This window comes from Coregonus clupeaformis, unplaced genomic scaffold, assembly GCF_020615455.1.
Source record: "Coregonus clupeaformis isolate EN_2021a unplaced genomic scaffold, ASM2061545v1 scaf0119, whole genome shotgun sequence".
Taxonomy (NCBI): domain Eukaryota; kingdom Metazoa; phylum Chordata; class Actinopteri; order Salmoniformes; family Salmonidae; genus Coregonus; species Coregonus clupeaformis.
The window spans coordinates 177,103-202,344 of NW_025533574.1; the positions used below are offsets into that span (position 1 = coordinate 177,103).

At 44.8% G+C, this 25,242-nt stretch overlaps 1 protein-coding gene across 2 annotated transcripts in view; it reads right to left on the reverse strand.

Moving 5' to 3' along the window:
* Positions 1 to 1,445: 1,445 nt before the first annotated feature.
* Positions 1,446 to 25,242, reverse strand: part of LOC121570370 (interferon-induced protein 44-like) — a 42,325-nt gene continuing 18,528 nt past the window's right edge. The window contains exons 2-8 of one of the 2 annotated variants that reach the window (XM_041881830.2): positions 24,506 to 24,626; positions 23,624 to 23,657; positions 21,907 to 22,108; positions 3,324 to 3,476; positions 2,996 to 3,167; positions 2,560 to 2,660; positions 1,446 to 2,098 (exon numbers count right to left, since the gene is read on the reverse strand). In XM_041881830.2, coding sequence (XP_041737764.1) covers positions 1,928 to 2,098; positions 2,560 to 2,660; positions 2,996 to 3,167; positions 3,324 to 3,476; positions 21,907 to 22,108; positions 23,624 to 23,657; positions 24,506 to 24,593 — 921 coding nt within the window. In that variant the 5' untranslated portion in view covers positions 24,594 to 24,626 and the 3' untranslated portion in view covers positions 1,446 to 1,927. The remainder of the gene's footprint in view (positions 2,099 to 2,559; positions 2,661 to 2,995; positions 3,168 to 3,323; positions 3,477 to 21,906; positions 22,109 to 23,623; positions 23,658 to 24,505; positions 24,627 to 25,242) is intronic. The other variant, XM_041881829.1, reaches the window with a different exon arrangement.

Sequence of the window (25,242 nt, forward strand, 5' to 3'; positions counted from 1 at the left end):
AGGAATCCCATTATATTCGTGTTCGGCCCCCACGGCGGATTGTTCCTAGACTCAAGTGTTTAAACACACTTGGGGATGGGGATATGAGACTGAGGGGGACTGAACATCCAGATGGGGGGTAAAGAGAAACAAAGACATCACCAATTATCAATTGGAGATAGTAGTAATGTGACTGACTTAAGTTCGGAAGCACAGGAGAGAATTCTAAACCTTACAGCCCCTGTAACCGATGTGTGGTGGGCGTGTGCCAGTAAAGGCAGTATAAGGCAGAGAATACCAAAAGGGTGGCTAGATACGTGCGCCCTGGTTCTACTGATTCAGCTAGTTAGAATTAGTCACCAGGAACCAAGGAAAGGGTTAAACAGACGTAGGAGGAGTTTTAACAAGGAGAATAGCCCTATTTAGATGGATGCGATTGGGATACCAAGGGGGGTATCGGATGGATAACAAGCTATGAAAGAATTAGGGGAAGGGTTTACTACCACGTTCTTTTGGTGGGTGACAATAAACAAAATTGTGGATTGGATTAATTATATCTATTACGACCAACAACGATTTATTGGCTAGACTAGGGATGCAGTAAAAGGGATCTCTGAACAATTATCCACCATCCCACTCATGATTTAGTAAAAGAGGTTGGCTCTAGATCAGGCAGAAAGGGCCGGTGTCTATAGAATGATAAGCCATTGTTGCACATTTATCCCTAACAACACCACACTGGATGGGACAGTCACCAGATCTCTTGCAGAATTAACTGCACTAAGTGAAGAATGAACTGAGAACTCAGAAGTTAGTACATCGTGGATTGGGTGGTTTGATGAAATGTTTGGTAAATGGAAAACCATAGCAGCCACCATCTTAGGGGCGGTCAGTGTTTGTATGGGTATTCTTGCATTATGTGGTTGTTGTCTTGTTCCCTGTGTCCGAGGATTGGTGAGTAAGGCGTTGGTGAAATGCAGTATCTCAACAATGATGAGAGATGGACCGACTCCGGACTCTGACCAGGGGAATGTGAAAAACGATCCTCCAGGCTTGGTGGATGACGAGGATTTTGACCCTGAAAGACCGCAATTGGATGAAATGTTTATTAGTTCTGACGTAATCTCTGAGATTAATCATGCTTGTAAATACATTTATCCTGAATGTGAAAACATTTAGTCAAAGGGGTGGATTGATAGATTAATTTGTATTTTAAGAATAATGACTAAAAGATTTCACCCCAAATACAGTATAAATGTGTGAATGGTGTTAGAGTTATAATGTAGTGTCAACCCACTAACAGAGGGGGGAAGTTAGAAACTGTTGAGAAAGCATTCCAGGGTGAAGGGGACTAAGAAATGGTTTAAAGGTGGGCGGAGCAAAGTGCCTTTGTGTGTCAAGGGATATAAAACCTGTATGTATGTTTTTTGGCGCCAGAGCTCTCCATGATTAAAACATACAGATCATTCTTGTTGGTTGCGACACCTTCGTTTAATTAATGATTAAACCAGAGCCTTACACCCTCTGGGAGTTATTCAAAGCATTAAGTTTGATTAATTAGAGATAGAAATTCTCGTGACAAATGGTCCTTGATTCAAATGATTCGGCTTCAAGTCACCTGTAATAAGTATTTTCACAAAACAAACATGGCATGCGCCTTTAGGAATTTCTAGGTATAACCAATCAAACTCAGATCAAACAGACATCAATAGAGAACACAGATCGTATTATCAACATTTAGATAAATTAATAGCATATTGCTTACTGGTACACATGATGATGCTGTATTATTATTTTGTTATTATTAAGGCGCATTTCATTCTATCACACTATATCAATGGGCAGCTGTTTCTGCCATTTTCAACTATGGCTGAGACCACAATACATGTTATACTATGTCGGGCATGCTGCACACAGATGGTGTCGATAGCTTAGGCACAAGTTTTGTTTAAGATTGTTCCATCTCCTTTAGGAAATCGTCTCCAAAGTTGACCATCTGCTTCAGTGCTCTCAATAGCATCACATCCATCTCGTTGTCCAAGTCGATTTCCTCATGGTAGTTCCTCACAGGAAGGATGCAGTTCACTGGGACACCCAGCCTTATACTGCATTTCTCCATCTTCAACAAAAACATAAAATTAGTTTAATATACACATACACACGTGCCTTCCAAAAGTATTGGGACTGTGTTGTCAATGTTTGGATAGTGATGTAATTGTTTTTGTTGTTGCTAGAATCTATTGTCACTTGAATTTGAGATCAAATAATGAATATGAGTCATGTACATTTCAGCTCACCATACAATGTGAGTTAAAGGGGAAGTTCAGTATTTTACAACATAAGGTAGATGGTTCCTCAACCTTAGTAGTTTATGGGCAAGGAGAAACTGTAATCCATTGGTTTTCTTTAAACAGCCACTACAAGCTTCAGTTAACTCATACCACCGCTAGCTAAAAATCAATTGGAGTGGTAGGGGCATGCAGGTGCCTGTTACAAAAGTTGTAAAAGTTGTAAAATACAGAACTTTCCCTTTAACTTTGGGAGTATTATGACCCTATTAAGTTCAAGAAAGTGTCTCACCTTCTCCTTGATATACTTGCTTAGATACATATTTCTCAAGTTGTCTTTCACCAATGGACAAGCCATATCAGCCCTGGTGAGGATGACCATTTGGGGAATTCCTGAAAAAGAGTCTCTAATAAGTATTTGCCTATGTGTACTGTGACTGACCCATTGCTTCTAGACCATTGGGGTGTGTGTGAGTGTGTGTGTCTCAGGGGGTTGGGTTGTGAGCACAAAGGACAATAAAGTATTGTAATGAAACAGGCAAGGAGTGCGGCTGAAACCTTAAACCTTCTGGCCCGAAGCCCAGCGTGCCATCGACTCTGCCACAAAAGCGTGCTCAAGTAGCAGAGTCGATATCTGTGTTTATAATCCAGGGTCGCTACAGTATATATTTTATCTTAAATATCGGTGACTACAGTAATAGTGCTCAATAATGTATTTCTCCACTTACCCAATTCACTGGCCTTTACTCTAATGGCCCTCATCTTCTTGATGACATCATCATCCATGAGCGCAATCTTATCTGCTGGAATCAGACTGACCAGGCAGTGGGCTCTGTCACTTGGACTGGGAGATTTATTGTAGCCCAAATCGCCTTCGGTCAGTGGATGAATCGGATTGAACTAGACAGAATTAGACAAAGTACAAGAACAAGACATCATTGTGAGTTCATATTGAGTTCCAGCATGTAAACAATGGCAGGAATTTAATAATTCCCTCACAAAATCTCTTTCACATACTAATGAGCATGCAGTGCTGTTGTGTTGGAGATATTTTACCTTGTGACCCTCTTTTACATGTCCTGTCAGTGCTTTGATGAGGTCATCTTCATTCACTCCTTTGCCACTCTGTTTCTCAAAACCCATGACATCATTGAAGACAAACGGGTAATAGATTCCAGTTTTTCGATTCTCAATTTTGTGTGTTTTGTACTGAAATGCGAGAGAAAAGTGCATGAATATTTTTGTCAGTGCTTTTCAATGAGGAAATTAATTAATTGGAATTGGAATTCGGTTTACTTTCTGAATTGACTGGAATTTAAATGGAATTGACCCCAACCCTGCAACCAATATCATAATCTCTCTTCAAGAAAAACAAAATATTCATTTTAAAGTGGAACTGACAGCATTTTAGCAACATGAAATCATAGTAACATCTGTTCATATAAACCAACAGGGAGAATATGACGCCTATTTTAACATTTTATGACATAGATGCACATAGATGTGGTCCTTTTCACGTTTTCATAAATTCTTACAATGTTTGGGAATGACGTATAGTAAGGCATTTGTGAAAATTCTTTAGCAATATAGAGTGGGAAAGCGGCCGTGTGTTTGGACAATTAATAGTCACTGAAGTAAATAAAACCTAATAAAAACATCTGTCTTGTCCAGGACCGAACTCTACACAGACCGGTGCACCATAGCCAGTCAGAGCTACAGTAGGTCTACTGTATATGCACATAAGCCATTTGCCATCATGTGTAAGTGTGACTATAAATCATTTGAAAACATTCACCAAAAGCCACAAAATACACCTGAATAGATTTCTGCAAATATGTAAATACCAAATCAAATCAAAATTACATTTTATTGGTCACATACACATATTTAGCAGATTTTATTGTGGGTGTAGCGAAATGCTTGTGTTTCTAGCTCCAACAGTGCAGTAATATCTAACAATACACAACAATACACACAAAACAACAAATCTAAAAGTAAAATAATGGAATTAAGAAATACATAAATATTAGGACAAGCAATGTCGGAGTGGCATTGACTAAAATACAGTAGAATAGAATACATATGAGATGAGTAAAGCAAAAATATGTAAACATTATTAAAGTGACTAGTGTTCCATTATTGAAGTGGCCAGTGATTCCAAGTCTATGTATATAGGCCAGCAGCCTCTAAGGTGCAGGGTTGCGTAACCGGGTGGAAGCCACCTAGTGATGGCTATTTAACAGTCTGATGGCCTTGAGATAAAAGCTGTTTTCAGCTTTGATGCACCTGCATTGACCTCGCCTTCTGGATGATAGCGGGGTGAACAGGCCGTGGCTCGGGTGGTTGTTGTCCTTGATGATCTTTTTGGCCTTCCTGTAACATCGGGTGCTGTAGGTGTCCTGGAGGGCAGATAGTTTGGCAGACCGCACCACCCTCTGGAGTGCCCTGCGGTTGCGGGCGGTGCAGTTGCTGTACCAGGCGGTAATACAGCCAGACAGGATGCTCTCAATTGTGCATCTGTAAAAGTTTGTGGGTTTTAGGTGCCAGGCCAAATTTCTTCAGCTTTCTGAGGTTGAAAAGGCGCTGTTGCGCCTTCTTCACCACACTGTCTGTGTTGGTGGACCATTTCAGATTGTCAGTTACGTGTACGCCGAGGAACTTGAAGCTTTCCATCTTCTCCACTGCTGTCCCGTCGATGTGGATAGGGGTGTTCTCCCTCTGCTGTTTCCTGAAGTCCACGATCAGCTCCTTTGTCTTGTTGACGTTGAGTGAGAGGTTATTTTCCTGGCACCACTCTCCCAGGGTCCTCACCTCCTCCCTGTAGGCTATCTCGTCATTGTTGGTATTCAGGCCTCCTACTGTTGTGTTGTCTGCGAACTTGATGACTGAGTTGGAGGTGTGCTTGGCCACGCAGTCATGGGTGAACAGGGATTATAGGAGGGGGCTGAGCATGCATCTTTGTGGGGCTCCTGTGTTGAGGATCAGCGACGTGGAGGTGTTGTTTCCTACATTTACCACCTGGGGCCCGTCAGGAAGTCCAGGACCCAGTTGCACAGGTTTGGGTTCAGACCCAGGGCCCCGAGCTTAATGATGAGCTTGGAGGGTACTATGGTGTTGAATGCTGAGCTATAGTCAATGAACATTATCCTGACATAGGTATTCCTCTTGTCCAGATGGGATAGGGCAGTGTGCAGTGTGATGGCGATGTCGATTGCATCGTCTGTGGATCTATTGGGGCGGTAAGCAAATTGAAGTGGGTCTAGTGTGTCAGGTAAGGTAGAAGTGATATGATCCTTAACTAGCCTCTCAAAGCACTTCATGATGACAGAAGTGAGTGCTACGGGGTGATAGTCATTTAGTTCAGTTACCTTTGCTTTCTTGGGTACAGGAACAATGGTGTACATCTTGAAGCAAATGGGGACAGCAGACTGGGATAGGGAGAGATTGTATATGTCCATAAACACTCTGCGCATGCTCTGAGGACACGGGTAGGGATGCCGTCTAGGCCGGCAGCCTTGCGAGGATTAACACACTTACATTTCTTACTCACGTCAGCCACGGAGAAGGAGAGCCCACAGTCCTTGGTAGCGGGCTGCGTCGGTGGCTCTGTGTTATCCTCAAAGCGGGCGAAGAAGGTGTTTAGCTTGTCCGGAAACAAAACGTCGGTGTCCGCGATGTGGCTGGTTTTCCTTTTGTAATCCGTGATTGTCTGTAGACCCTGCCACATACGTCTCGTGTCTGAGCCGTTGAATTGCGACTCTACTTTGTCTCTGTACTAACGTTTTGCCTGTTTGATTGCCTTACGGAGGGAATAACTACATTGTTTGTATTCAGCCATATTCCCAGTCACCTTGCTATGGTTAAATGCGGTGGTTCGCACTTTCAGTTTTGAGCGAATGCTGCCATCTATCCACGGTTTCTGGTTTGGGTAGGTTTTAATAGTCACAGTGGATACAACATCTCCTATACACTTCCTGATGAACTCAGTCACCGTATCCGTGTATTCGTCTATGTTATTCTCAGAGGCTACCCGGAACATATCCCAGTCTGCGTGATGAAAACAATCTTGAAGCATGGATTCCGATTGGTCAGACCAGCATTGAATAGACCTTAGCACGGGTACTTCCTGTTTGAGTTTCTGCCTATAAGAAGGGAGGAGCAAAATGGTGTCGTGATCAGATTTGCTGAAGGGAGGGCGGGGGAGGCTCTTGTAGGCATTTCGAAAAGTTGAGTAGCAGTGGTCCAATGTTTTCTCAGAGCGAGTACTACAGTCAATGTGTTGGTAGAACTTCGGTAGCGTTTTCCATAAATGTATGTTATCACAATCACACCATGAGTAGTTTATTTATTTATTTTTTGTCATTTAGCAGACGCTCTTATCCAGAGCGACTACAGTTAGTGAGTGCATACATTTGTTTTCTTTTTTGAATAAAAAAAAAAACGTTTCATACTTTCTTCTTACCGGAGAGTTCTTTATTCCTGTCTGCGCGATGTACTGAGAACCCAGCTGGCTGTATGGAATGTGACAGTATATCCCGAGAGAGCCATGTTTCCGTGAGATGTCTCTCTGGAAGGAGATCCTCGCCCTGAGCTTGTCTACTTTATTATCCAGAGGCTAAACATTAGCGAGTAATATACTCGGAAGCAGTGGATGGTGTGCGCGCCTCCTGAGTCGGACTAGAAGTCCACTCCGAATACCTCTTCTCCGCCGGCTGTGTTTTGGATCAGCTTCTGGAATCAGTTCAATTGCCCTGGGGGCTACGAACAAAGGATCCAATTCGGGAAAGTCGTATTCCTGGTAGTAATGCTGGTGAGTTACCGCCGCTCTGATATCCCAAAGTTATTTCCGGCTGTATGTAATAACGCAAAACAATTTCTAGGCTAATAATGTAAGAAATAACACACAAAAAAACAAAATGCTGCAAAGTTGCTTAGGAGCTAGAAGCAGAGCTACCATATCTGTCGGCACCATCTTACGTCTTACATCTTACCACAGGAATCCTCTTACATTTGGGAGTAGATAAACCCTCTCAAACTTTTTCAGCTTGTAGTACGCCGTCAAAATGGTACTGATAAACAATGGGGAATAGTAGCCTGCTCACCCCTCTGCAGCTTGCCTGCCAATGCATGCTTGTCCCAACCCAAATTTTGATACCTGAATGGAAACTTTCTTGCCTGCCCTCCCAATTGATCGATGCCAAATACATTTGATTGACAACTAAGTGATATGCTAACTGTGGATAACAGTTTTTCAAGTCTGTCACGGATTCCGCCGAGGCTGCTCCTCCTCGTTGCTCGGGCAGGCTTCGGCGTTCGTCGTCCCCGGAGTACTAGCTACTGCCGATCGATGTTTTCGGTGTTTGTCTTGTGTTGTCTAGTTTGTACACCTGTTGCTTATTTTGTGTTGATTGTGTAACATATAAGTTCCCTTGTTTTACGTTTGGCCTTTGTGTGTTATTGTCATTTTGTATTGTTGATGTTCGGCATATCTAGTTCGCCTTTTACGCAAAGAGTGTGTTACTCCTCCAGTATTGTGGATACCTTTTGTTTGTGCGTGTTAACTTTAAGTAAAGTAGTCATCCTGTTTCTCTGTGTCCTGCGCCTGACTTCACTGCCACGTACACATCACCCCTTCTGACAGAATCACACACCACCATGGAGTCAGCAGGACCAGCGGTTGTAACAGAGTCTCTGGAGGATCGTGTCAGCAGCCAGGACGCCATGATCCGTAGACTTGGCACCGCCATGCAGGATGTGATGGACACTCTGAGCCAATGGGAAAGAGGAGGCTTGCCCACACCTCCTCCTACAATACCACCACCATCGGCCAGACCCATCGTTCCATCTCCGGAGTCCAGTGGGATTATGCTCTCGCTCCTGAGGGCATATGATGGCACCGCAGCCGGGTGTCAGGGTTTCCTACTGCAAGTAGAACTCTACCTGGCAACCATTCACCCGGCGCCCTCGGGATACGAGAGCGTTTCCGCCCTCATCTCCTGTCTATCCGGCAAGGCATTGGAGTGGGCCAATGCCGAATGGAGGGGAATAGACGCCGCCACCATCAGCTATGCGGAGTTCTCCCGCCGCTTCAGGGCGGTTTTCGATCATCCCCCAGAGGGTAAAGCGGCGGGGGTCCTCCGACAGGGGAAGAGGAGCGCGCAAGAGTTCGCCCTGGATTTCCGGATTCTGGCGGCTAATGCGGGGTGGAATGAGAGGGCCCTCATCGACCACTATCGGTGCAGCCTACGAGAGGACGTTCGCCGAGAGTTGGCCTGCAGGGACACCAACCTAAGCTTCGATCAGTTGGTGGACATGTCGATCCGTCTGGATACCCTGCTGGCTACCCGCGGACGTCCGGAGTTGGGGCCGTCCATTCCATCCCCCAGCACCGCCGAGCCGAGCCCTATGGAGCTCGGGGGGTGCTGGTGCTAGAGAGAGGAGGAGAGAGACCCGGAGAGAGGCCGTCCCTGCACCAACTGTGGCCGTAGAGGACACACTGCGGCTCAGTGCTGGGGAGGGTCTCCTGGGGATCGAGGCAACAGGTCACGCACTGATGAGTCATTTCAGGTGAGTAGGCGCCCAACTCACCCAGAGCTCTCTGTTGTCCACTTGTGTATTCAAGTTGAATTTCCCCAGGTTTCATCTCATTCCCAGCATAAGGCGCTAGTCGATTCAGGCGCAGCTGGGAATTTTATTGATCGTAATTTCTTTGTTAAGTTAGGGATTCCCCTCCTACCAGTAGAAGTGCCTTTTCCTATCCATGCCCTAGATAGCCGTCCTTTGGGATCAGGTTTAATTAGGGAGGTCACAGCGACACTAAAGAAGAAGACACATGGGGGTCATGAGGAAATCATACAGTTGTATCTGATCGACTCTCCTGCGTTTCCCGTGGTGCTGGGGCTTCCTTGGTTAATCTCTCATGACCCCACCATTTCGTGGCAACAGAGGGCTCTCAGGGAGTGGTCTGATCAGTGTGTCGGGCGGTGTATAGGTGTTTCCGTAGGGGCGACCACGGTGGAAAGTCCGAACCAAATGCCGCACTGCACATTCCTCCTGTGTATGATGATTTGGCACTCGTGTTCAGTAAGAAGAGGGCGACACAATTGCCACCTCATAGACAGGGGGATTGTGCGATAGACCTCCAGGCAGGTGCTGCACTTCCGCGTAGTCATGTGTATCCTCTGTCTCAAGAGTAGACGGCGGCTATGGAGACATACATCGCCGAGTCTCTGGGACAGGGATACATACGGCCCTCCACTTCTCCTGCGTCCTCGAGTTTCTTTTTTGTGAAGAAGAAGGATGGAGGTTTGCGCCCGTGTATTGATTACCGTAGTCTCAATCAGATCACTGTTAAATACAGTTGTCCTCTCCCTCTGATTGCGAGTATGACGGAGTCATTACACGGAGCGCGCTTCTTCACAAAATTGGATCTCAGGAGCGCCTACAACCTGGTGCGCATTAGGGAGGGAGATGAATGGAAAACAGCATTTAGTACCACCTCGGATCACTATGAGTATCTCGTCATGCCATACGGGTTAATGAATGCTCCTTCAGTCTTCCAATCATTTGTGGACGAGATTTTCCGGGATTTGCATGGGCAGGGTGTAGTGGTGTATATTGATGACATTCTAGTATACTCTGCTACACGAGCTGAGCATGTGGCCCTGGTGCGTCGAGTGTTGGGTAGGCTGTTGGAGCATGACTTGTATGTGAAGGCGGAGAAATGCCTGTTTTTCCAGGAGTCCATCTCCTTCCTGGGCCATCGGTTGTCCGCATCAGGGGTGGAGATGGAGATTGACCACGTTTCAGCCGTGCGTAATTGGCAGACTCCTACCACGGTTAAGGAGGTGCAGCGGTTTTTGGGTTTTGCCAATTACTACCTGAGGTTTATCCGGGGTTTTGGACAGGTAGCGGCTCCCATCACCTCCCTGCTAAAGGGGGGCCCGGTGCGTTTGCGGTGGTCGGCTGAGGCGGACAGGGCGTTTAGACATCTGAAGGACCTGTTCACCTCGGTTCCGGTGCTGGCACATCCGGACCCCTCTTTGGCGTTCCAAGTGAACGTGGACGCGTCAGAGGCGGGTATTGGGGCTGTACTGTCTCAACGCTCGGGCACGCCTCCTAAACTCCGGCCCTGTGCTTTTTACTCTAAGAAGCTCAGCCCGGCGGAACATAATTACGACGTGGGGGACAGGGAGCTGCTAGCTGTGGTCCAAGCCCTAAAGGTGTGGAGGCATTGGCTTGAGGGGGCTCAACACCCTTTTCTCATTCTGACTGACCATCGTAACCTGGAGTACATCCGGGCAGCTAGGAGACTGAACCCTCGTCAGGCTAGATGGGCCATGTTTCTGGCCCGGTTTGTCTTTAAGCTCACCTATATACCAGGGTCACAGAACGTTAAGACAGACGCCCTGTCCCGGCGATATGACACAGAGGAGAGGTCCATTGAGCCCACTCCCATACTGCCAGAGTCTTGTCTGGTGGCACCGGTGGTGTGGGAGGTTGATGCGGAGATCGAGCGGGCGTTACGTACCGACCCTACTCCTCCAGAGTGTCCGGAGGGGCGGAAGTACGTGCCGCTCGAGATTCGTGATCGACTAATTTATTGGGCTCATACGTCACCCTCCTCTGGACATCCTGGTTTTGGCCGGACAGTGCACTGCCTTAGTGAAAAGTACTGGTGGCCAACATTGGCAAAGGACGTGAGGGTTTATGTCTCCTCCTGCTCGGTGTGCGCTCAGTGTAAGGCGCCTAGACACCTGCCCAGGGGGAAGTTACAACCCCTACCCGTTCCACAAGGGCCGTGGTCTCACCTATCGGTAGACTTTGTCACGGACCTTCCCCCCTCCCAGGGGAATACCACTATTTTGGTCGTTGTGGATCGGTTTTCTAAGGCCTGTCGTCTCATCCCAATGCCGGGTCTCCCTACTGCCCTACAAACTGCTGAGGCCCTGTTTACTCACGTCTTCCGGCACTACGGGGTACCTGAGGATATAGTGTCTGATCGGGGTCCCCAGTTCACCTCTAGTGTCTGGAGGGCGTTTATGGAACGCTTGGGGGTCTCGGTTAGCCTTACCTCGGGTTTCCACCCTGAGAGTAATGGGCAGGTGGAGAGAGTAAACCAGGATGTGGGTAGGTTTCTGAGGTCTTATTGCCAGGACCGGCAGGAGGAGTGGTCGGGGTATATCCCCTGGGCAGAGATTGCCCAGAACTCCCTTCGCCACTCCTCTACGAATCTGACCCCTTTTCAGTGTGTGTTGGGGTATCAGCCGGTTCTGGTACCCTGGCATCAGAGCCAGATCGAGGCTCCTGCGGTGGATGAATGGTTTCGGCGCTCGGAGGAGACATGGAACACTGCGCATGTCCATCTGCAGCGGGCTATCCGTAGGCATAAGGCGAGCGCCGATCGCCACCGCAGTGAGGGTCCAGTGTATGCACCTGGAGATCGAGTATGGCTCTCGACTCGAAACCTGCCCCTTCACCTGCCCTGACGGAAGCTGGGTCGGCGGTTTGTGGGGCCATTTAAAGTCCTGAGGAGATTGAACGAGGTATGTTACAGGTTACAACTGCCAAATGATTATCGCATTAACCCCTCGTTCCATGTGTCTCTCCTCAGGCCGGTGGTAGCTGGTCCACTCCAGGACAATGAGATACGGGAGGCTCCTCCGCCCGCACTGGACTTCGAGGGGGCTCCGGCGTACTCAGTCCGGTCCATCGTGGATTCGAGACGTCGGATGGGGGGTCTGCAGTATCTCGTGGAGTGGGAGGGGTACGGTCCGGAGGAACGGTGCTGGGTGCCTAGGAGGGACATCTTAGATCCCTCCCTCCTGACGGAGTTCCACCGGAGTCATCCCACTCGCCCTGCTCCGCGTCCTCCTGGCCGTCCCCGAGGCCGGGGTCGGCGCACGGCTGAAGCCGCGCGTCAAGGGGGGGGGGTACTGTCACGGATTCCGCCGAGGCTGCTCCTCCTCCTTGCTCGGGCAGGCTTCGGCGTTCGTCGTCCCCGGAGTACTAGCTACTGCCGATCGATGTTTTCGGTGTTTGTCTTGTGTTGTCTAGTTTGTACACCTGTTGCTTATTTTGTGTTGATTGTGTAACATATAAGTTCCCTTGTTTTACGTTTGGCCTTTGTGTGTTATTGTCATTTTGTATTGTTGATGTTCGGCATATCTAGTTCGCCTTTTACGCACAGAGTGTGTTACTCCTCCAGTATTGTGGAGACCTTTTGTTTGTGCGTGTTAACTTTAAGTAAAGTAGTCATCCTGCTTCTCTGTGTCCTGCGCCTGACTTCACTGCCGCGTACACATCACCCCTTCTGACAAAGTCCAGCATAGCTAGCTAGCAAAGTGATTCAAATGTCTTGCTAGCTAACCAAATGACACCTGCATCTCTAGCTGTAGCCACAGAAAAACTATATGGGGGGGAAGTCGGCCACTCACCCACTCCTCCAATGACATGCACGGTGGCCAGGTCTAGCAAAAATGTATAGCACAATGACCCCTCAAAACCTACACACAAGGCTTAAAAACCAGCCCACATTTTTGGGGTCGAAGCAAGAGAGGAGCTGCCACATACTGTATATCCAATAGAATTGGTCTAAACCCTTTTTCCATAATATCGTCAAGCAAATTTTTAAATTAGGTTTTCTATCAAAATAATAATTATTTTGTGCTATCATGTCGTAATAAAGGACTTAGGAATTTGAATATGTCACAAGATAAAACGTCTTAAACTCGCAAGATAATTTTCCAGAGAGACGAAAGTATTCACCCCCCTTGCATTTTTCCTATTTTGTTGCCTTACAACCTGGAATTAGAGTGGATTTTTTGGGGGGTTTGTATACTTTGATTTACACAACATGCCTACCACTTTGAAGATGCAACATATGTTTTATTGTGAACAAACAAGAAATAGGACAAAAAAACGGAAAACTTGAGCGTGCATAACTATTCATAACATTCAATTCTGACCAGTTTCCCAGTCCCTGCCGATGAAAAACATCACCTCAGCATGATGCTGCCACCACCATGCTTCACTGTGGGGATGGTGTTCTCGGGGTGATGAGAGGTGTTGGGTTTGCGCCAGACATAGCGTTTTCCTTGATGGCCAAAAAGCTCAATCTTTGTCTCATCTGACCAGAGTACCTTCTTCCATATGTTTGGGGAGTCTCCCATATGCCTTTTGGCGAACACCAAACGTGTTTGCTTATTTTCTTCTTTAAGCAATGGCTATTTTCTGGCCACTCTTCTGTAAAGGAGTGTACGGCTTAAAGTGGTCCCATGGACAGATACTCCAATCTCTGCTTTGGAGCTTTGCAGCTCCTTCAGGGTTATCTTTGGTCTCTTTGTTGCCTCTCTGATTAATGCCCTCCTTGTCTGGTCCGTGAGTTTTGGTGGGCGGCCCTCTCTTGGCAGGTTTGTTGTGGTGCCATATTCTTTCAATTTTTAAATAATGGATTTAATGGTGCTCCGTGGGATGTTCAAAGTTTCTGATATTTTTTTATAACCCAACCCTGATCTGTACTTCTCCACAACTTTGTCCCTGACCTGTTTGGAGAGCTCCTTGGTCTTTATGGTGCCGCTTGCTTGGTGGTGCCCCTTGCTTAGTGGTGTTGCAGACTCTGGGGCCTTTCAGAACAGGTGTATATATACTGAGATCATGTGACAGATCATGTGACACTTAGATTAAACACAGGTGGACTTTATTTAACTAATTATGTGATGAATACTTTTGCAAGGCACTGTAACTCGTTTGACTGCTATGATTGTAAATAAATCCCTTTTGTGGATGTGCAGAACTATAGAGAAATCCGACAGGAGAGTTTGAGTGGTGAAAAGTTGGACAGAGGATATTGAAATCTCTTGGACGAACTTTAAAAAATGAATGTTAGGCTATTTTCTGGCAATTGTGCTGTTATTATGTGCCAGATGTCAAGACTACAAACTATTATAAATGGCCTATTTGTAAGATTGACTTGTCATTTCAATAGGCATAGGCTACTGACAAAAATCTGGGTTTATGATTGTAGTTCAACTTTGCTATGGTTTGCTTAGCTTGGTGAAGGTAGCAAATAGCCCCTGATAGGCCTACATCTAATTTCAGATTGCCTGCAGTAGCCTAGGCAAGATGTAGGCAAGATGTAAAGCTCAATGATTTAGCAGCTTTCTTAGTTCAAATTGACAGACTAAGAATAGCGAGGCGATATCAAGGTAAGAAGTGCTTGTGTTTCCCAATAGCCTGTTAGAATAGGCTACTAAGCATGGGGTCGTAATTTCAATCATTGAAACAAATATGAATAACATGGATATGAACTGAATATGCTTGTCAACAACACTCATTGTTTTCTTTTCTTTGACCTGTAGCCTAATCTGACTGACTGTTACCGTCAATCTTATGCATTCTAACAACAGCTGATCTGCAATTGCTATAGAGCTGTGACCATGATCACGATTGATAACTTCCAATTTAATTAACTAATCATGGCCATTAATAATTTCATAATAACACAAGGCTACAACAACAATAAACTGTAGTTATAGGCTACTTATTAAATATATTTGCCAGTTCCAGGTAGGCTACACAAGTGGCAGAAATTGATTAGCAATTGTTAATTATTATTATTATTATTATTATTATTTACAATGACGGCCTACCAAGAGGCAAAAGGCCTCCTGCGGGGACGGGGGCTGGGATAAAAAAAAAGTAGGACTAAACACACATCACGACAAGAGAGACACCACAACACTACATAAAGAGAGACCTAAGGCAACAACACAGCATGGCAGCAACACATGACAACAACACGGTAGCAACACAACATGACAACAACAAGGTAGAAACACAACATGGCAGCAGCACAACATGGTAGCAGCACAAACATGGTACAAACATTGTTAGGCACAGGCAACAGCACAAAGGTCAAAAAGGAAACGACAACAATACATCACACGAAGCAGCCACAAGTGTCAGTAAAAGGCACTGCATGGTCAATTCAATGTCTGCATTGGCCGTGCAGAAGTTACGGTGATATGGCCTCTGCAGAAGTCAGGACCTTTATACTTCTTGCGCTTCGCGGAGCAGCGCTGAGCTGTTGTGAAGAAAGTTGTCATGGAAGTGAGTTTGTGTTTTTACAGGACCTCCTGCCCTCATCTACTGTCAACCAATCATGTCAATGCGGAGCTATACGAAGCCTTCCACATTGTTACAAAATTTGAGAGGCGCACAGCGATGCGGTACAGATCTTATTTTGGCCTCTGGCTACATAAATTAGATGTAAAATTGTCCATGATTGAGTCTTTGAATGTAGAGATGGAGATAAAACTGTCCACTTTGAGTGTTTTTTTGCAGCTCGTTCCAGTCGCTATCTGCAATGAACTGACAAGAGGAGCGACCCAGGGATGTGTGTGCTTTGGGGACCTTTAACAGAATGTGACTTATAGAACGGGTGTTGTATGTGGAGGATGAGGGTTGCAGTAGGTATCTCAGATAGGGGGGAGTGAGGCCTAAGAGGGTTTTATAAATAAGCATCAACCAGTGGGTCTTGCGTCGGATATACAGAGATGGCCAGTTTACAGAGGAGTGTAGGGTGCAGTGATGTGTCCTATAAGGAGCATTGGTGGCAAATCTGATGGCCGAATGGTAAATAACATCTAGCCTCTCGAGAGCACCCTTACCTGCTGATCTATAAATTAGTTCGCCGTAATCTAGCATGGGAAGGATGGTCATCTGAATCAGGGTTAGTTTGGCAGCTGGGGTGAAAGAGGACTGATTACGATATAGAAAACCAAGTCTAGATTTAACCTTAACCTACAGCTTGGTTATGTGCTGAGCGAAGGACAGTGTACTATCTTCCCATACTCCATACTTGTATGAAGTGACTATCTCAAGCATTCTTCATACTGAACCACATGATTGTCATGTCTCCTCCTGTTGCTCCCCTTCCGGCGCTCTGATTCGCCGGTCTACTGAGCCACCGGTCTGAGCGCACCACCTCGGCAACACCGGAATGGAAACCCAACACACCCTAATCACCTCCAGCGCACCTGCACCTCATCATCTCATCACCACCCCTATTTAGCTCTGGACTGTTCTGTATTGTGTTGTGTGTGATTGTTAAGCGTTGTGTCGTTTACTCTCTCTTTCTTATTCTCTTTCTCATTATTAAGTAAACCTTGACCTTGTTAATTCCTGCATCTGCGCCCTGCCTCTTCGTATATCAGTACTCGTCACAATTATCTTTGTTTTGGAGGTGTTCAGGACAAGGTTATGGGCAGAGAAAGCTTGTTGGACATTTAGAAAGCTTTGATGGCGTTTAACACAAAATCCGGGGAGGGGCCAGCTGAGTATAAAACTGTATAATCTGCATATCAATGGAGGAGAGAGCTTCCTACTGCCTAAGCTATGTTGTTGATGTAAATTGAGAAGAGTGTGGAGCCTAGGATCGAGCCTTGGTGCACTCCCTTGGTGACAGGCAGTGGCTGAGACAGCATATGTTCTGACTTTACACACTGCACTCTTTGAGACAGGTAGTTAGCAAACCAGGCCAAAGACCCCTCAATGACACCAATACTCCTTAGCCGACCCACAAGAATGGAATATTCTACCGTATCAAAAGCTTTGGCTAAGTCAATAAAAATAGCAGCACAACATTGCTTAGAATCAAGGGAAATGGTGACATCATTTAGGACCTTGAAGGTTGCAGTGACACATCCATAACCTGAGCGGAAACCAGATTGCATACCAGAGAAAATATATGACAAGTTTTTCCAACACTTTTGATAAACAGGGCAAGATAGAAATTGGCCTATAACAGTTAGGATCAGCTTGATCTCTCCCTTTAAATAAAGGATGCACCGTGGCTGCCTTCCAAGCACCGGGAACCTCCCCAGAGAGGAGAGACAGGTTAAAAAGGTGAACGATAGGCTCGCCGATGATAGGGGCTGCAACCTTAAAGACGAAAGGATCTAACCCAGGATCTAACCCATCTGACCCAGACGTTTTTGGGGGGTCAAGTTTAAGGAGCTGCTTTAGCACCTCAGACTTAATGACCACAATGACGCCAGTGATATCATCTTTTTAACATATTTATGTAGCCTACAATATAACATAAATTAATAGGCTACTTGATGACTAACAGATGCAAATGTTTCATTCTCCACATTTAATGTCAATTTCATTATGGACTTTTACCCATAACAGAAGCACGCAAAAGAGTTCCATAACTTATTTCAAAGTTCCACTGGGGCAGCTCTCGAGACCCAGGAACTGAGCATCCATAAAATCCTTATCTTGATACAGGGTTTTCCATAAGCAAAGTGGACATTAGAATGCAGTTTAAACCACCTCTGAGTGAATTTATCTAATGCACTCCAGTGCGCCTAAAATCATTTCCCTGTGCTCTGTAGATGTTATTTCTTGATCAGTTCTAGTGTGTTAATATTTTTTATGGGAAAGGGTTGGTAATAGGTGTCTCCATAATGACAATCTAAATAGCCTACATAGCCAACTTGTAAAAAGTTGTCATGAAGTGCACAGGTGCTGCTCTGTCTCCTCTCACTCAAGTGACTCAACTGCCTGCTGCAGCGCTCTCTCAACACACACACACACCCCTCCGGCCCTCCCCCTCCCCACCACTCACTCACTCACTCACGCAGCAATAGACTGCCTCACTGACTGATAGTCAGCAGCAGCAGGTCACAGTGAAATATATATTCTTAAAGCGGCAATCAGCAGTAGAAACAATAACAAAGCAGACGCTCCGCCCCTGGTTTGGTAAAAAGCTCAGGGATGGGGCTGGAGAAATGTAACCACTCTCAAATTCATAGACCGCGCAATGGATGCTAGCACTAACCATCCATGATATCAAAATTATAGTGTTAACCATGTTTTGAGGCTATATAGGGTTTGTTTACACTTTCTTTGTTTGCAAACATTGGTGTAAAACAAGCTTGTATTTGGGTTCTGATGGGGTATGACCGTTGAACTAAGCTCATGAGGCATTTATAAGATATATTAGACATTTTCAAAATAGGCCAATTTCGAGAAAACTGCAGACTAAATAGTTACATAAATAGACAAGCTAAGGCCTCCCGAGTGGCGCAGTGGTCTAAGGCACTTAATCACAGTGCTAGCTGTGCCACTAGAGTCCGGGAGACCCATGGGGCGGCGCACAATTGGCCCAGCATCGTCCAGGTTAGGGGAGGGTTCGGCCGGCAGGGATGTTCTTGTCCCATCGTGCATTAGCGACTCCTGCGGCGGGCCGGGTGCAGTGCACGCTGACACGGTCGCCAGGTGTACGGTGTTTTCTCCGACACATTGGTGCGGCTGGCTTCCAGGTTAAGCGGGCATTGTGTCAAGAAGCAGTGCGGCTAGGTTGGGTTGTGTTTCGGAGGACGCACAGCTCTCGACCTTCGCCTCTCCCGTGTCCGCACGGGAGTTGCAGCGATGGGACAGGACTGTAACTACCAATTGGATATCACGAAATTGGGGAGAACAATGGACAACAAAGAAGAAAAAAAGGTAAACTAGCCAATCAGCCACGGTATGACTGATCATTGCCCTTGCTAGTTTAATTGTATTGACATTCCCAGCCTTAGTTACATTTAGATTTTTTTTTCTTCTCAAATATAACCTATTTTTAAAACCGCTTATAAAGTTGGTTTTGTAGCGTAAACTGGGAATTTGATATTTTTTACTGGTATGATTGTCCGTTTGTATCATATCTGCAAAGTAGTTAAAACGCTGTCAGTTCCACGTTAAGTTATTTATTCCAAAGGAATATAATATGAAACTACAACACCTCAAGTAAATTGAAAATAAATCTAAATTTGGGGAATTAGTCTGAAAATGTTGTTATTGTTGGCAGTGGCTAGTTCAACGAAACCAAAGTGTGGACTGCAATCACTCCTTGTCCATAGACTGCTTTCAAAGTAAGGAAACAAATATCTAAATATTTTGTTTAACTATCCCTTACGATAATCCAATGTGAAAAATGTCCATGGTTGTGTCCGAATACCCATACCTGCGTTCTAAATAGTAGGCTTTTTTGTTATTTGACAATAGAACGTTTTATAATATGTGACATTTAAAAAATGAAGTACGCTTTAAATGCCAGGAAGTCATTCTCATTTCAGCTATTATTCTAGTAGAATTCGCTGCATGCTATTGAGGAAGACAATTGTTGTGTGTGTTTGACAACAGCTGATAATCAGATCAGGGGACGGATGGCGGGAAACAATGCAATTGCTAACTAATACCCTGGTTACCATCATGTACTGTATGTCTATGTTTGCTACCCTGAACTTCTATAATATGTGCAAAATGACTTAGGCCGTGACTAAATACTTGTCATAGCTTACTCAATTTAGGCTTTTGGGATATGCGATAATAATTGAACATTTTGTAGTATGTGAAATTACGAAATTGAGTATACTTTAAATGCCAGGATGTCATACTCATTTCTGCTTTTCATCTACTAGAATGAATTTGCTTCACAGTAATAAGGAAGCAAATCAGTGTGTTTGACAACAGCTGATAATCAGATAAAGACGACGGGCTGTACTGAAATTAACAAATGTCTTGAAACAACAGATGACGCGTTATATACAGTGGGGGAAAAAAGTATTTAGTCAGCCACCAATTGTGCAAGTTCTCCCACTTAAAAAGATGAGAGAGGCCTGTAATTTTCATCATAGGTACACGTCAACTATGACAGACAAATTGAGAGAAAAAAATCCAGAAATTCACATTGTAGGATCTGTAATTAATTAATTTGCAAATTATGGTGGAAAATAAGTATTTGGTCACCTACAAACAAGCAAGATTTCTGGCTCTCACAGACCTGTAACTTCTTCTTTAAGAGGCTCCTCTGTCCTCCACTCGTTATCTGTATTAATGGCACCTGTTTGAACTTGTTATCAGTATAAAAGACAGCTGTCCACAACCTCAAACAGTCACACTCCAAACTCCACTATGGCCAAGACCAAAGAGCTGTCAAAGGACACCAGAAACAAAATTGTAGACCTGCACCAGGCTGGGAAGACTGAATCTGCAATAGGTAAGCAGCTTGGTTTGAAGAAATCAACTGTGGGAGCAATTATTAGGAAATGGAAGACATACAAGACCACTGCTAATCTCCCTCGATCTGGGGCTCCACGCAAGATCTCACCCCGTGGGGTCAAAATGATCACAAGAACGGTGAGCAAAAATCCCAGAACCACACGGGGGGACCTAGTGAATGACCTGCAGAGAGCTGGGACCAAAGTAACAAAGCCTACCATCAGTAACACACTACGCCGCCAGGGACTCAAATCCTGCAGTGCCAGACGTGTCCCCCTGCTTAAGCCAGTACATGTCCAGGCCCGTCTGAAGTTTGCTAGAGTGCATTTGGATGATCCAGAAGAGGATTGGGAGAATGTCATATGGTCAGATGAAACCAAAATATAACTTTTTGGTAAAAACTCAACTCGTCATGTTTGGAGGACAAAGAATGCTGAGTTGCATCCAAAGAACACCATACCTACTGTGAAGCATGGGGGTGGAAACTTTGGGGCTGTTTTTCTGCAAAGGGACCAGGACGACTGATCTGTGTAAAGGAAAGAATGAATGGGGCCATGTATCGTGAGATTTTGAGTGAAAACCTCCTTCCATCAGCAAGGGCATTGAAGATGAAACGTGGCTGGGTCTTTCAGCATGACAATGATCCCAAACACATCGCCCGGGCAACGAAGCATTTCAAGGTCCTGGAGTGGCCTAGCCAGTCTCCAGATCTCAACCCCATAGAAAATCTTTGGAGGGAGTTGTACTCCTTGTACTCCTGAGTGGCGCAGTGGTCTAAGGCACTGCATCGCAGTGCTAACTGTGCCACTAGAGATCCTGGTTCGAATCCAGGCTCTGTCGCAGCCGGCCGCGACCGGGAGACTCATGGGCGGCGCACAATTGGCCCAGTGTCGTCCAGGGTAGGGGAGGGAATGGCCGGCAGGGATGTAGCTCAGTTGATAGAGCATGGCGTTTGCAACGCCAGGGTTGTGGGTTCGATTCCCACGGGGGGCCAGTATAAAAAAATATGTATTCACTAACTGTAAGTCGCTCTGGATAAGAGCGTCTGCTAAATGACTAAAATGTAAATGAGTTGAAAGTCTGTGTTGCCAAGCGACAGCCCCAAAACATCACTGCTCTAGAGGAGATCTGCATGGAGGAATGGGCCAAAATACCAGCAACAGTGTGTGAAAACCTTGTGAAGACTTACAGAAAACGTTTGACCTGTGTCATTGCCAACAAAGGTTATATAACAAAGTATTGAGTAACTTTTGTTATTGACCAAATACTTATTTTCCACCATAATTTGCAAATAAATTCATTAAAAATCCTACAATGTGATTTTCTGGAGAAAAAAAATCAAATTTTTTCTGTCATAGTTGACGTGTACCTATGATGAAAATTACAGGCCTCTCTCATCTTTAAGTGGGAGAACTTGCACAATTGGTGGCTGACTAAATACTTTTTTCCCCCACTGTATACTGTAAACTGCATACATTTTTACTAAATAGTATGTTCTAAGTAGTATGTAGTATGGTTAATACATAGTATATACTTTTAGTAAGCAGTAGGTCTAGGCAAAAAAATTATCTGGACACAGTCTTACTATTGTGGTGAAGCTTTTATCAGCCATTGCAGAATCAACCTGGGCTTTCATTGTAATTTTATTCTGAAAGACATTGTTGATGGAGTTGATGAAGCTGGATTTGCCCGCTCCGATCGGTCCATCTAGCAGAATCCTAACATGTTCTATGTCAGGGTTACATGGAACATATGCCCTCAGGTCCTCCAACAACTTATCTCTTCCACTGTTGGAGAAAAACAAGTTCAGTGTCCTGATTGCAATGTAATGTTACAGTGTATGGGAAATACCTTTAAACTTTTACAAATTGCTTTTTTCACTTTAAAAAATGTATATACTGGGTTACAAAATTGATGATGGCCGGTATTCTATTGTGACAAAAATTTCACATAAGTCTCCCATTGACATCAATGACTGATTAACATTGAAGTCTGAGTAAATTGCACATGAGTATCTCAAGTCAGAATACCTCAACAGCTTAGATTACTCACTGCATAACGCCAATGTCCACTAGGGGGCGATGATTGGCTGTTGATACCTAGCACTACCTAGCACAGTGGAGGCTGCTGAGGGGAGTACAGCTCATAATAATGGCTGGAACTGAGAAAATTGAATGGAATCAAACACATGGAAACCATGTTTGATGTATTTGATACCATTCGACTATGCCGTTCCAGCCATTACCACAAGCCCGTTCTCCCCAATTAAGGCGGCACCAACCTCCTGTGACCTAGCATGCTATTGGCTTGCTAGCACTCAAATGGCAAGCCACTCTGGACAAAGTTAGCGTGGCTAGGCAAAGCATCGCTCCCTAGTCGACATTGGCCATAAGGGTTTATCACTACAGAACTAACTTATTTATTTACCCTTATTTTACCAGGTAAGATGACTGAGAACATTCTCTTTTACAGCAATGACCTGGGGAAGAGTTACACTGGGGAGGAGATGGAATGAATGAGCCAATTGGAACCTGGGGATGATTAGGTGACCATGATGGTATGAGGGCCAGATTGGGAATTTATCTAGGACACCAGCGTTAACACCCCTACTCTTACGAAGTGCCATGGGATCTTTAGTGACCACAGAGATTCAGGAGACCTGTTTTAAAGTCCCATCTGAAAGACAGCACACTACGCAGGGCAATGTCCCCTTCACTGCCCTGGGGCATTGGGATCTCCTTAGACCAGAGGTAAGAGTGCCCCCTACTGGACCTCCAACACCACTTCCAGCAGCATCTGGTCTCCCATCCAGGACCGACCCTGCTTAGCTTCAGAAGCAAGCCAGCAGAGGGATACAGAGATACTGCTGGCGACTTAAAGGGCAATTCCACCACTTTTCAACCTCATATTTGTTATCTCCAGCACCATACCAATATCTATGTGAAAACGGCTCATTTCTATGTTCTGTAGTTAAAAAGATAAGAAGAAATGTCCTAAAAAGTGCACTGTGTTCATATTGTACTTTTTGTAAAAAAAACTAGGGGAGAGCATTTTCCTGCTCCCCGCATCACTGCGAATCTCATAGTATTCGAATATCTCAGCTTTCTTTCTTATATTTTTAACTACAGAACAGAAATGCGCTGTTTTCACATGTAGACTGGTATGGTGCTGGAGATAATAAACATGAGGTTGAAAAGTGGTGGAATTCCCCTTTAAGAATTTAAACCACTAACTTCCTCTTTATATAAGCTCTAAAAGCTCAGAAACGCAATCACAAAGGGGGTTGATTATTCAGAACTTACTCCCAGGGTGTGTTCCTCCATGGTTCGTCAAAAACTGCAAAATACATTGAGTGCATACTTTGATATACAGTAGGTGCAACATACATCTTACACCACCCATCACCCACAAATTAAATTTCATAGCAATGTAAAAACCCCAGGAGGGACAATCATAGAATGGGAGGTTTTCTTTGTTCCAAGGCCCCAATATGCATCCAATATACACAATATAGTCACATTATTTATATATATTTATATTCTTTGTATTGTTGTTATTGTTTCCATTTCATCAACTTGAAATATCATATTATACCATGGCATAGTTGAATACTCCTTTCTGATTGGCTTGAAGGGCATTCTAGAGAATGCATTATTACACACAGTAGAGTTTGCACAGTAGAATTCAAAGGCTATAGTTAATTTTTACATTTTGTTTGAGCTGCTTTAGAAAGCAAAAATCCAATTGAAAACAGTATTGGTATTGTTGAATAATATTTTCAGCAAGCTAGGACTGATAGTTTGGTTAGCTAAACTAGCAAGTCTGCTTGTTTGGTTACCACGGCAACTACTTTAGCTATCTAGAAAACTTGAACATTTCATTAGCTAGAAATGTGTTCAACATTCACTCAAGTAGCTAGTACGTTTTCTAGATAGCTACAGTAGTTTCCATGGTAACCAAACAAACAGACTTGCTAGTTTCTACCGGCAAATGAACACATTTCTAGTTGCAAATGTGTTCTAAAAGGGATAATCAACTCGGGGATCTATGCGTTCTCTGGAAAAAATAATGGAACTCCGTGGAAGGTCAGTTCCACTATTCTAGTGCATTGTGGAAAACACCTTCCACGTCGCTCATTATTTTCACAATTTAACCCCATGCATTTGAACACATGCACATCTTACCTTTAGGTGGAGCTGGGGCTGGGGCTGGGGCTGGGGCTGGGGCTGGGGCTGGGGCTGGGGCTGCTGGTTTTGATTCACCAAATCCCATATCTTTGTCCAGTGATTCAGGTCTGTTCAACTACTAAATAGAATGTAAATAGTGTGCAAAATGTATGCAAAATTCTAGAACAAATGATATTAACAACATTTTCATTTTGATAATTTACCAGATGCTTTTATCCAGAGTAACTTAAACTTCAAGAGCGAGGATTGTCATTACACTATTTTAGCAACTAAGTTATATTTAAGCAATACAGCATGAGAACCCAAGAATTATAGTGTGAATAACTCCCGACGAAGAGCGGTTCTTAGGCCCGACGTGAAGGGAAGGGCAGGGAAAACAGCCCTTACAGGGGATTTCCACTATCCACATTAATTTGGATAGCCACTCTAGCTTCGCCCTCATGTGGGTGTTAACAAGCTAGCAAGCATGCTAGATAGTGCTATGAATCAACAGCCAATCCAGACGGGTCTGGAAGCTATAGTGAGCTTTGATTGGTCAATCACGCCGCAATGTCGCAAATATTCGCATAAAGTTCAGGTATCCCCAAATTAGTTCCCGCCCTGTTCACGCTCCTTCGCCCACTTCACTTCCCTCCACTGAAAATTAATGGCTTCCAATGTTTCATCGTCCCCCCCTCATCTTCAGTGGAAATTGGGTGTTAGGAGGGTGTTATTCACTATAATTCCCAGGTTCG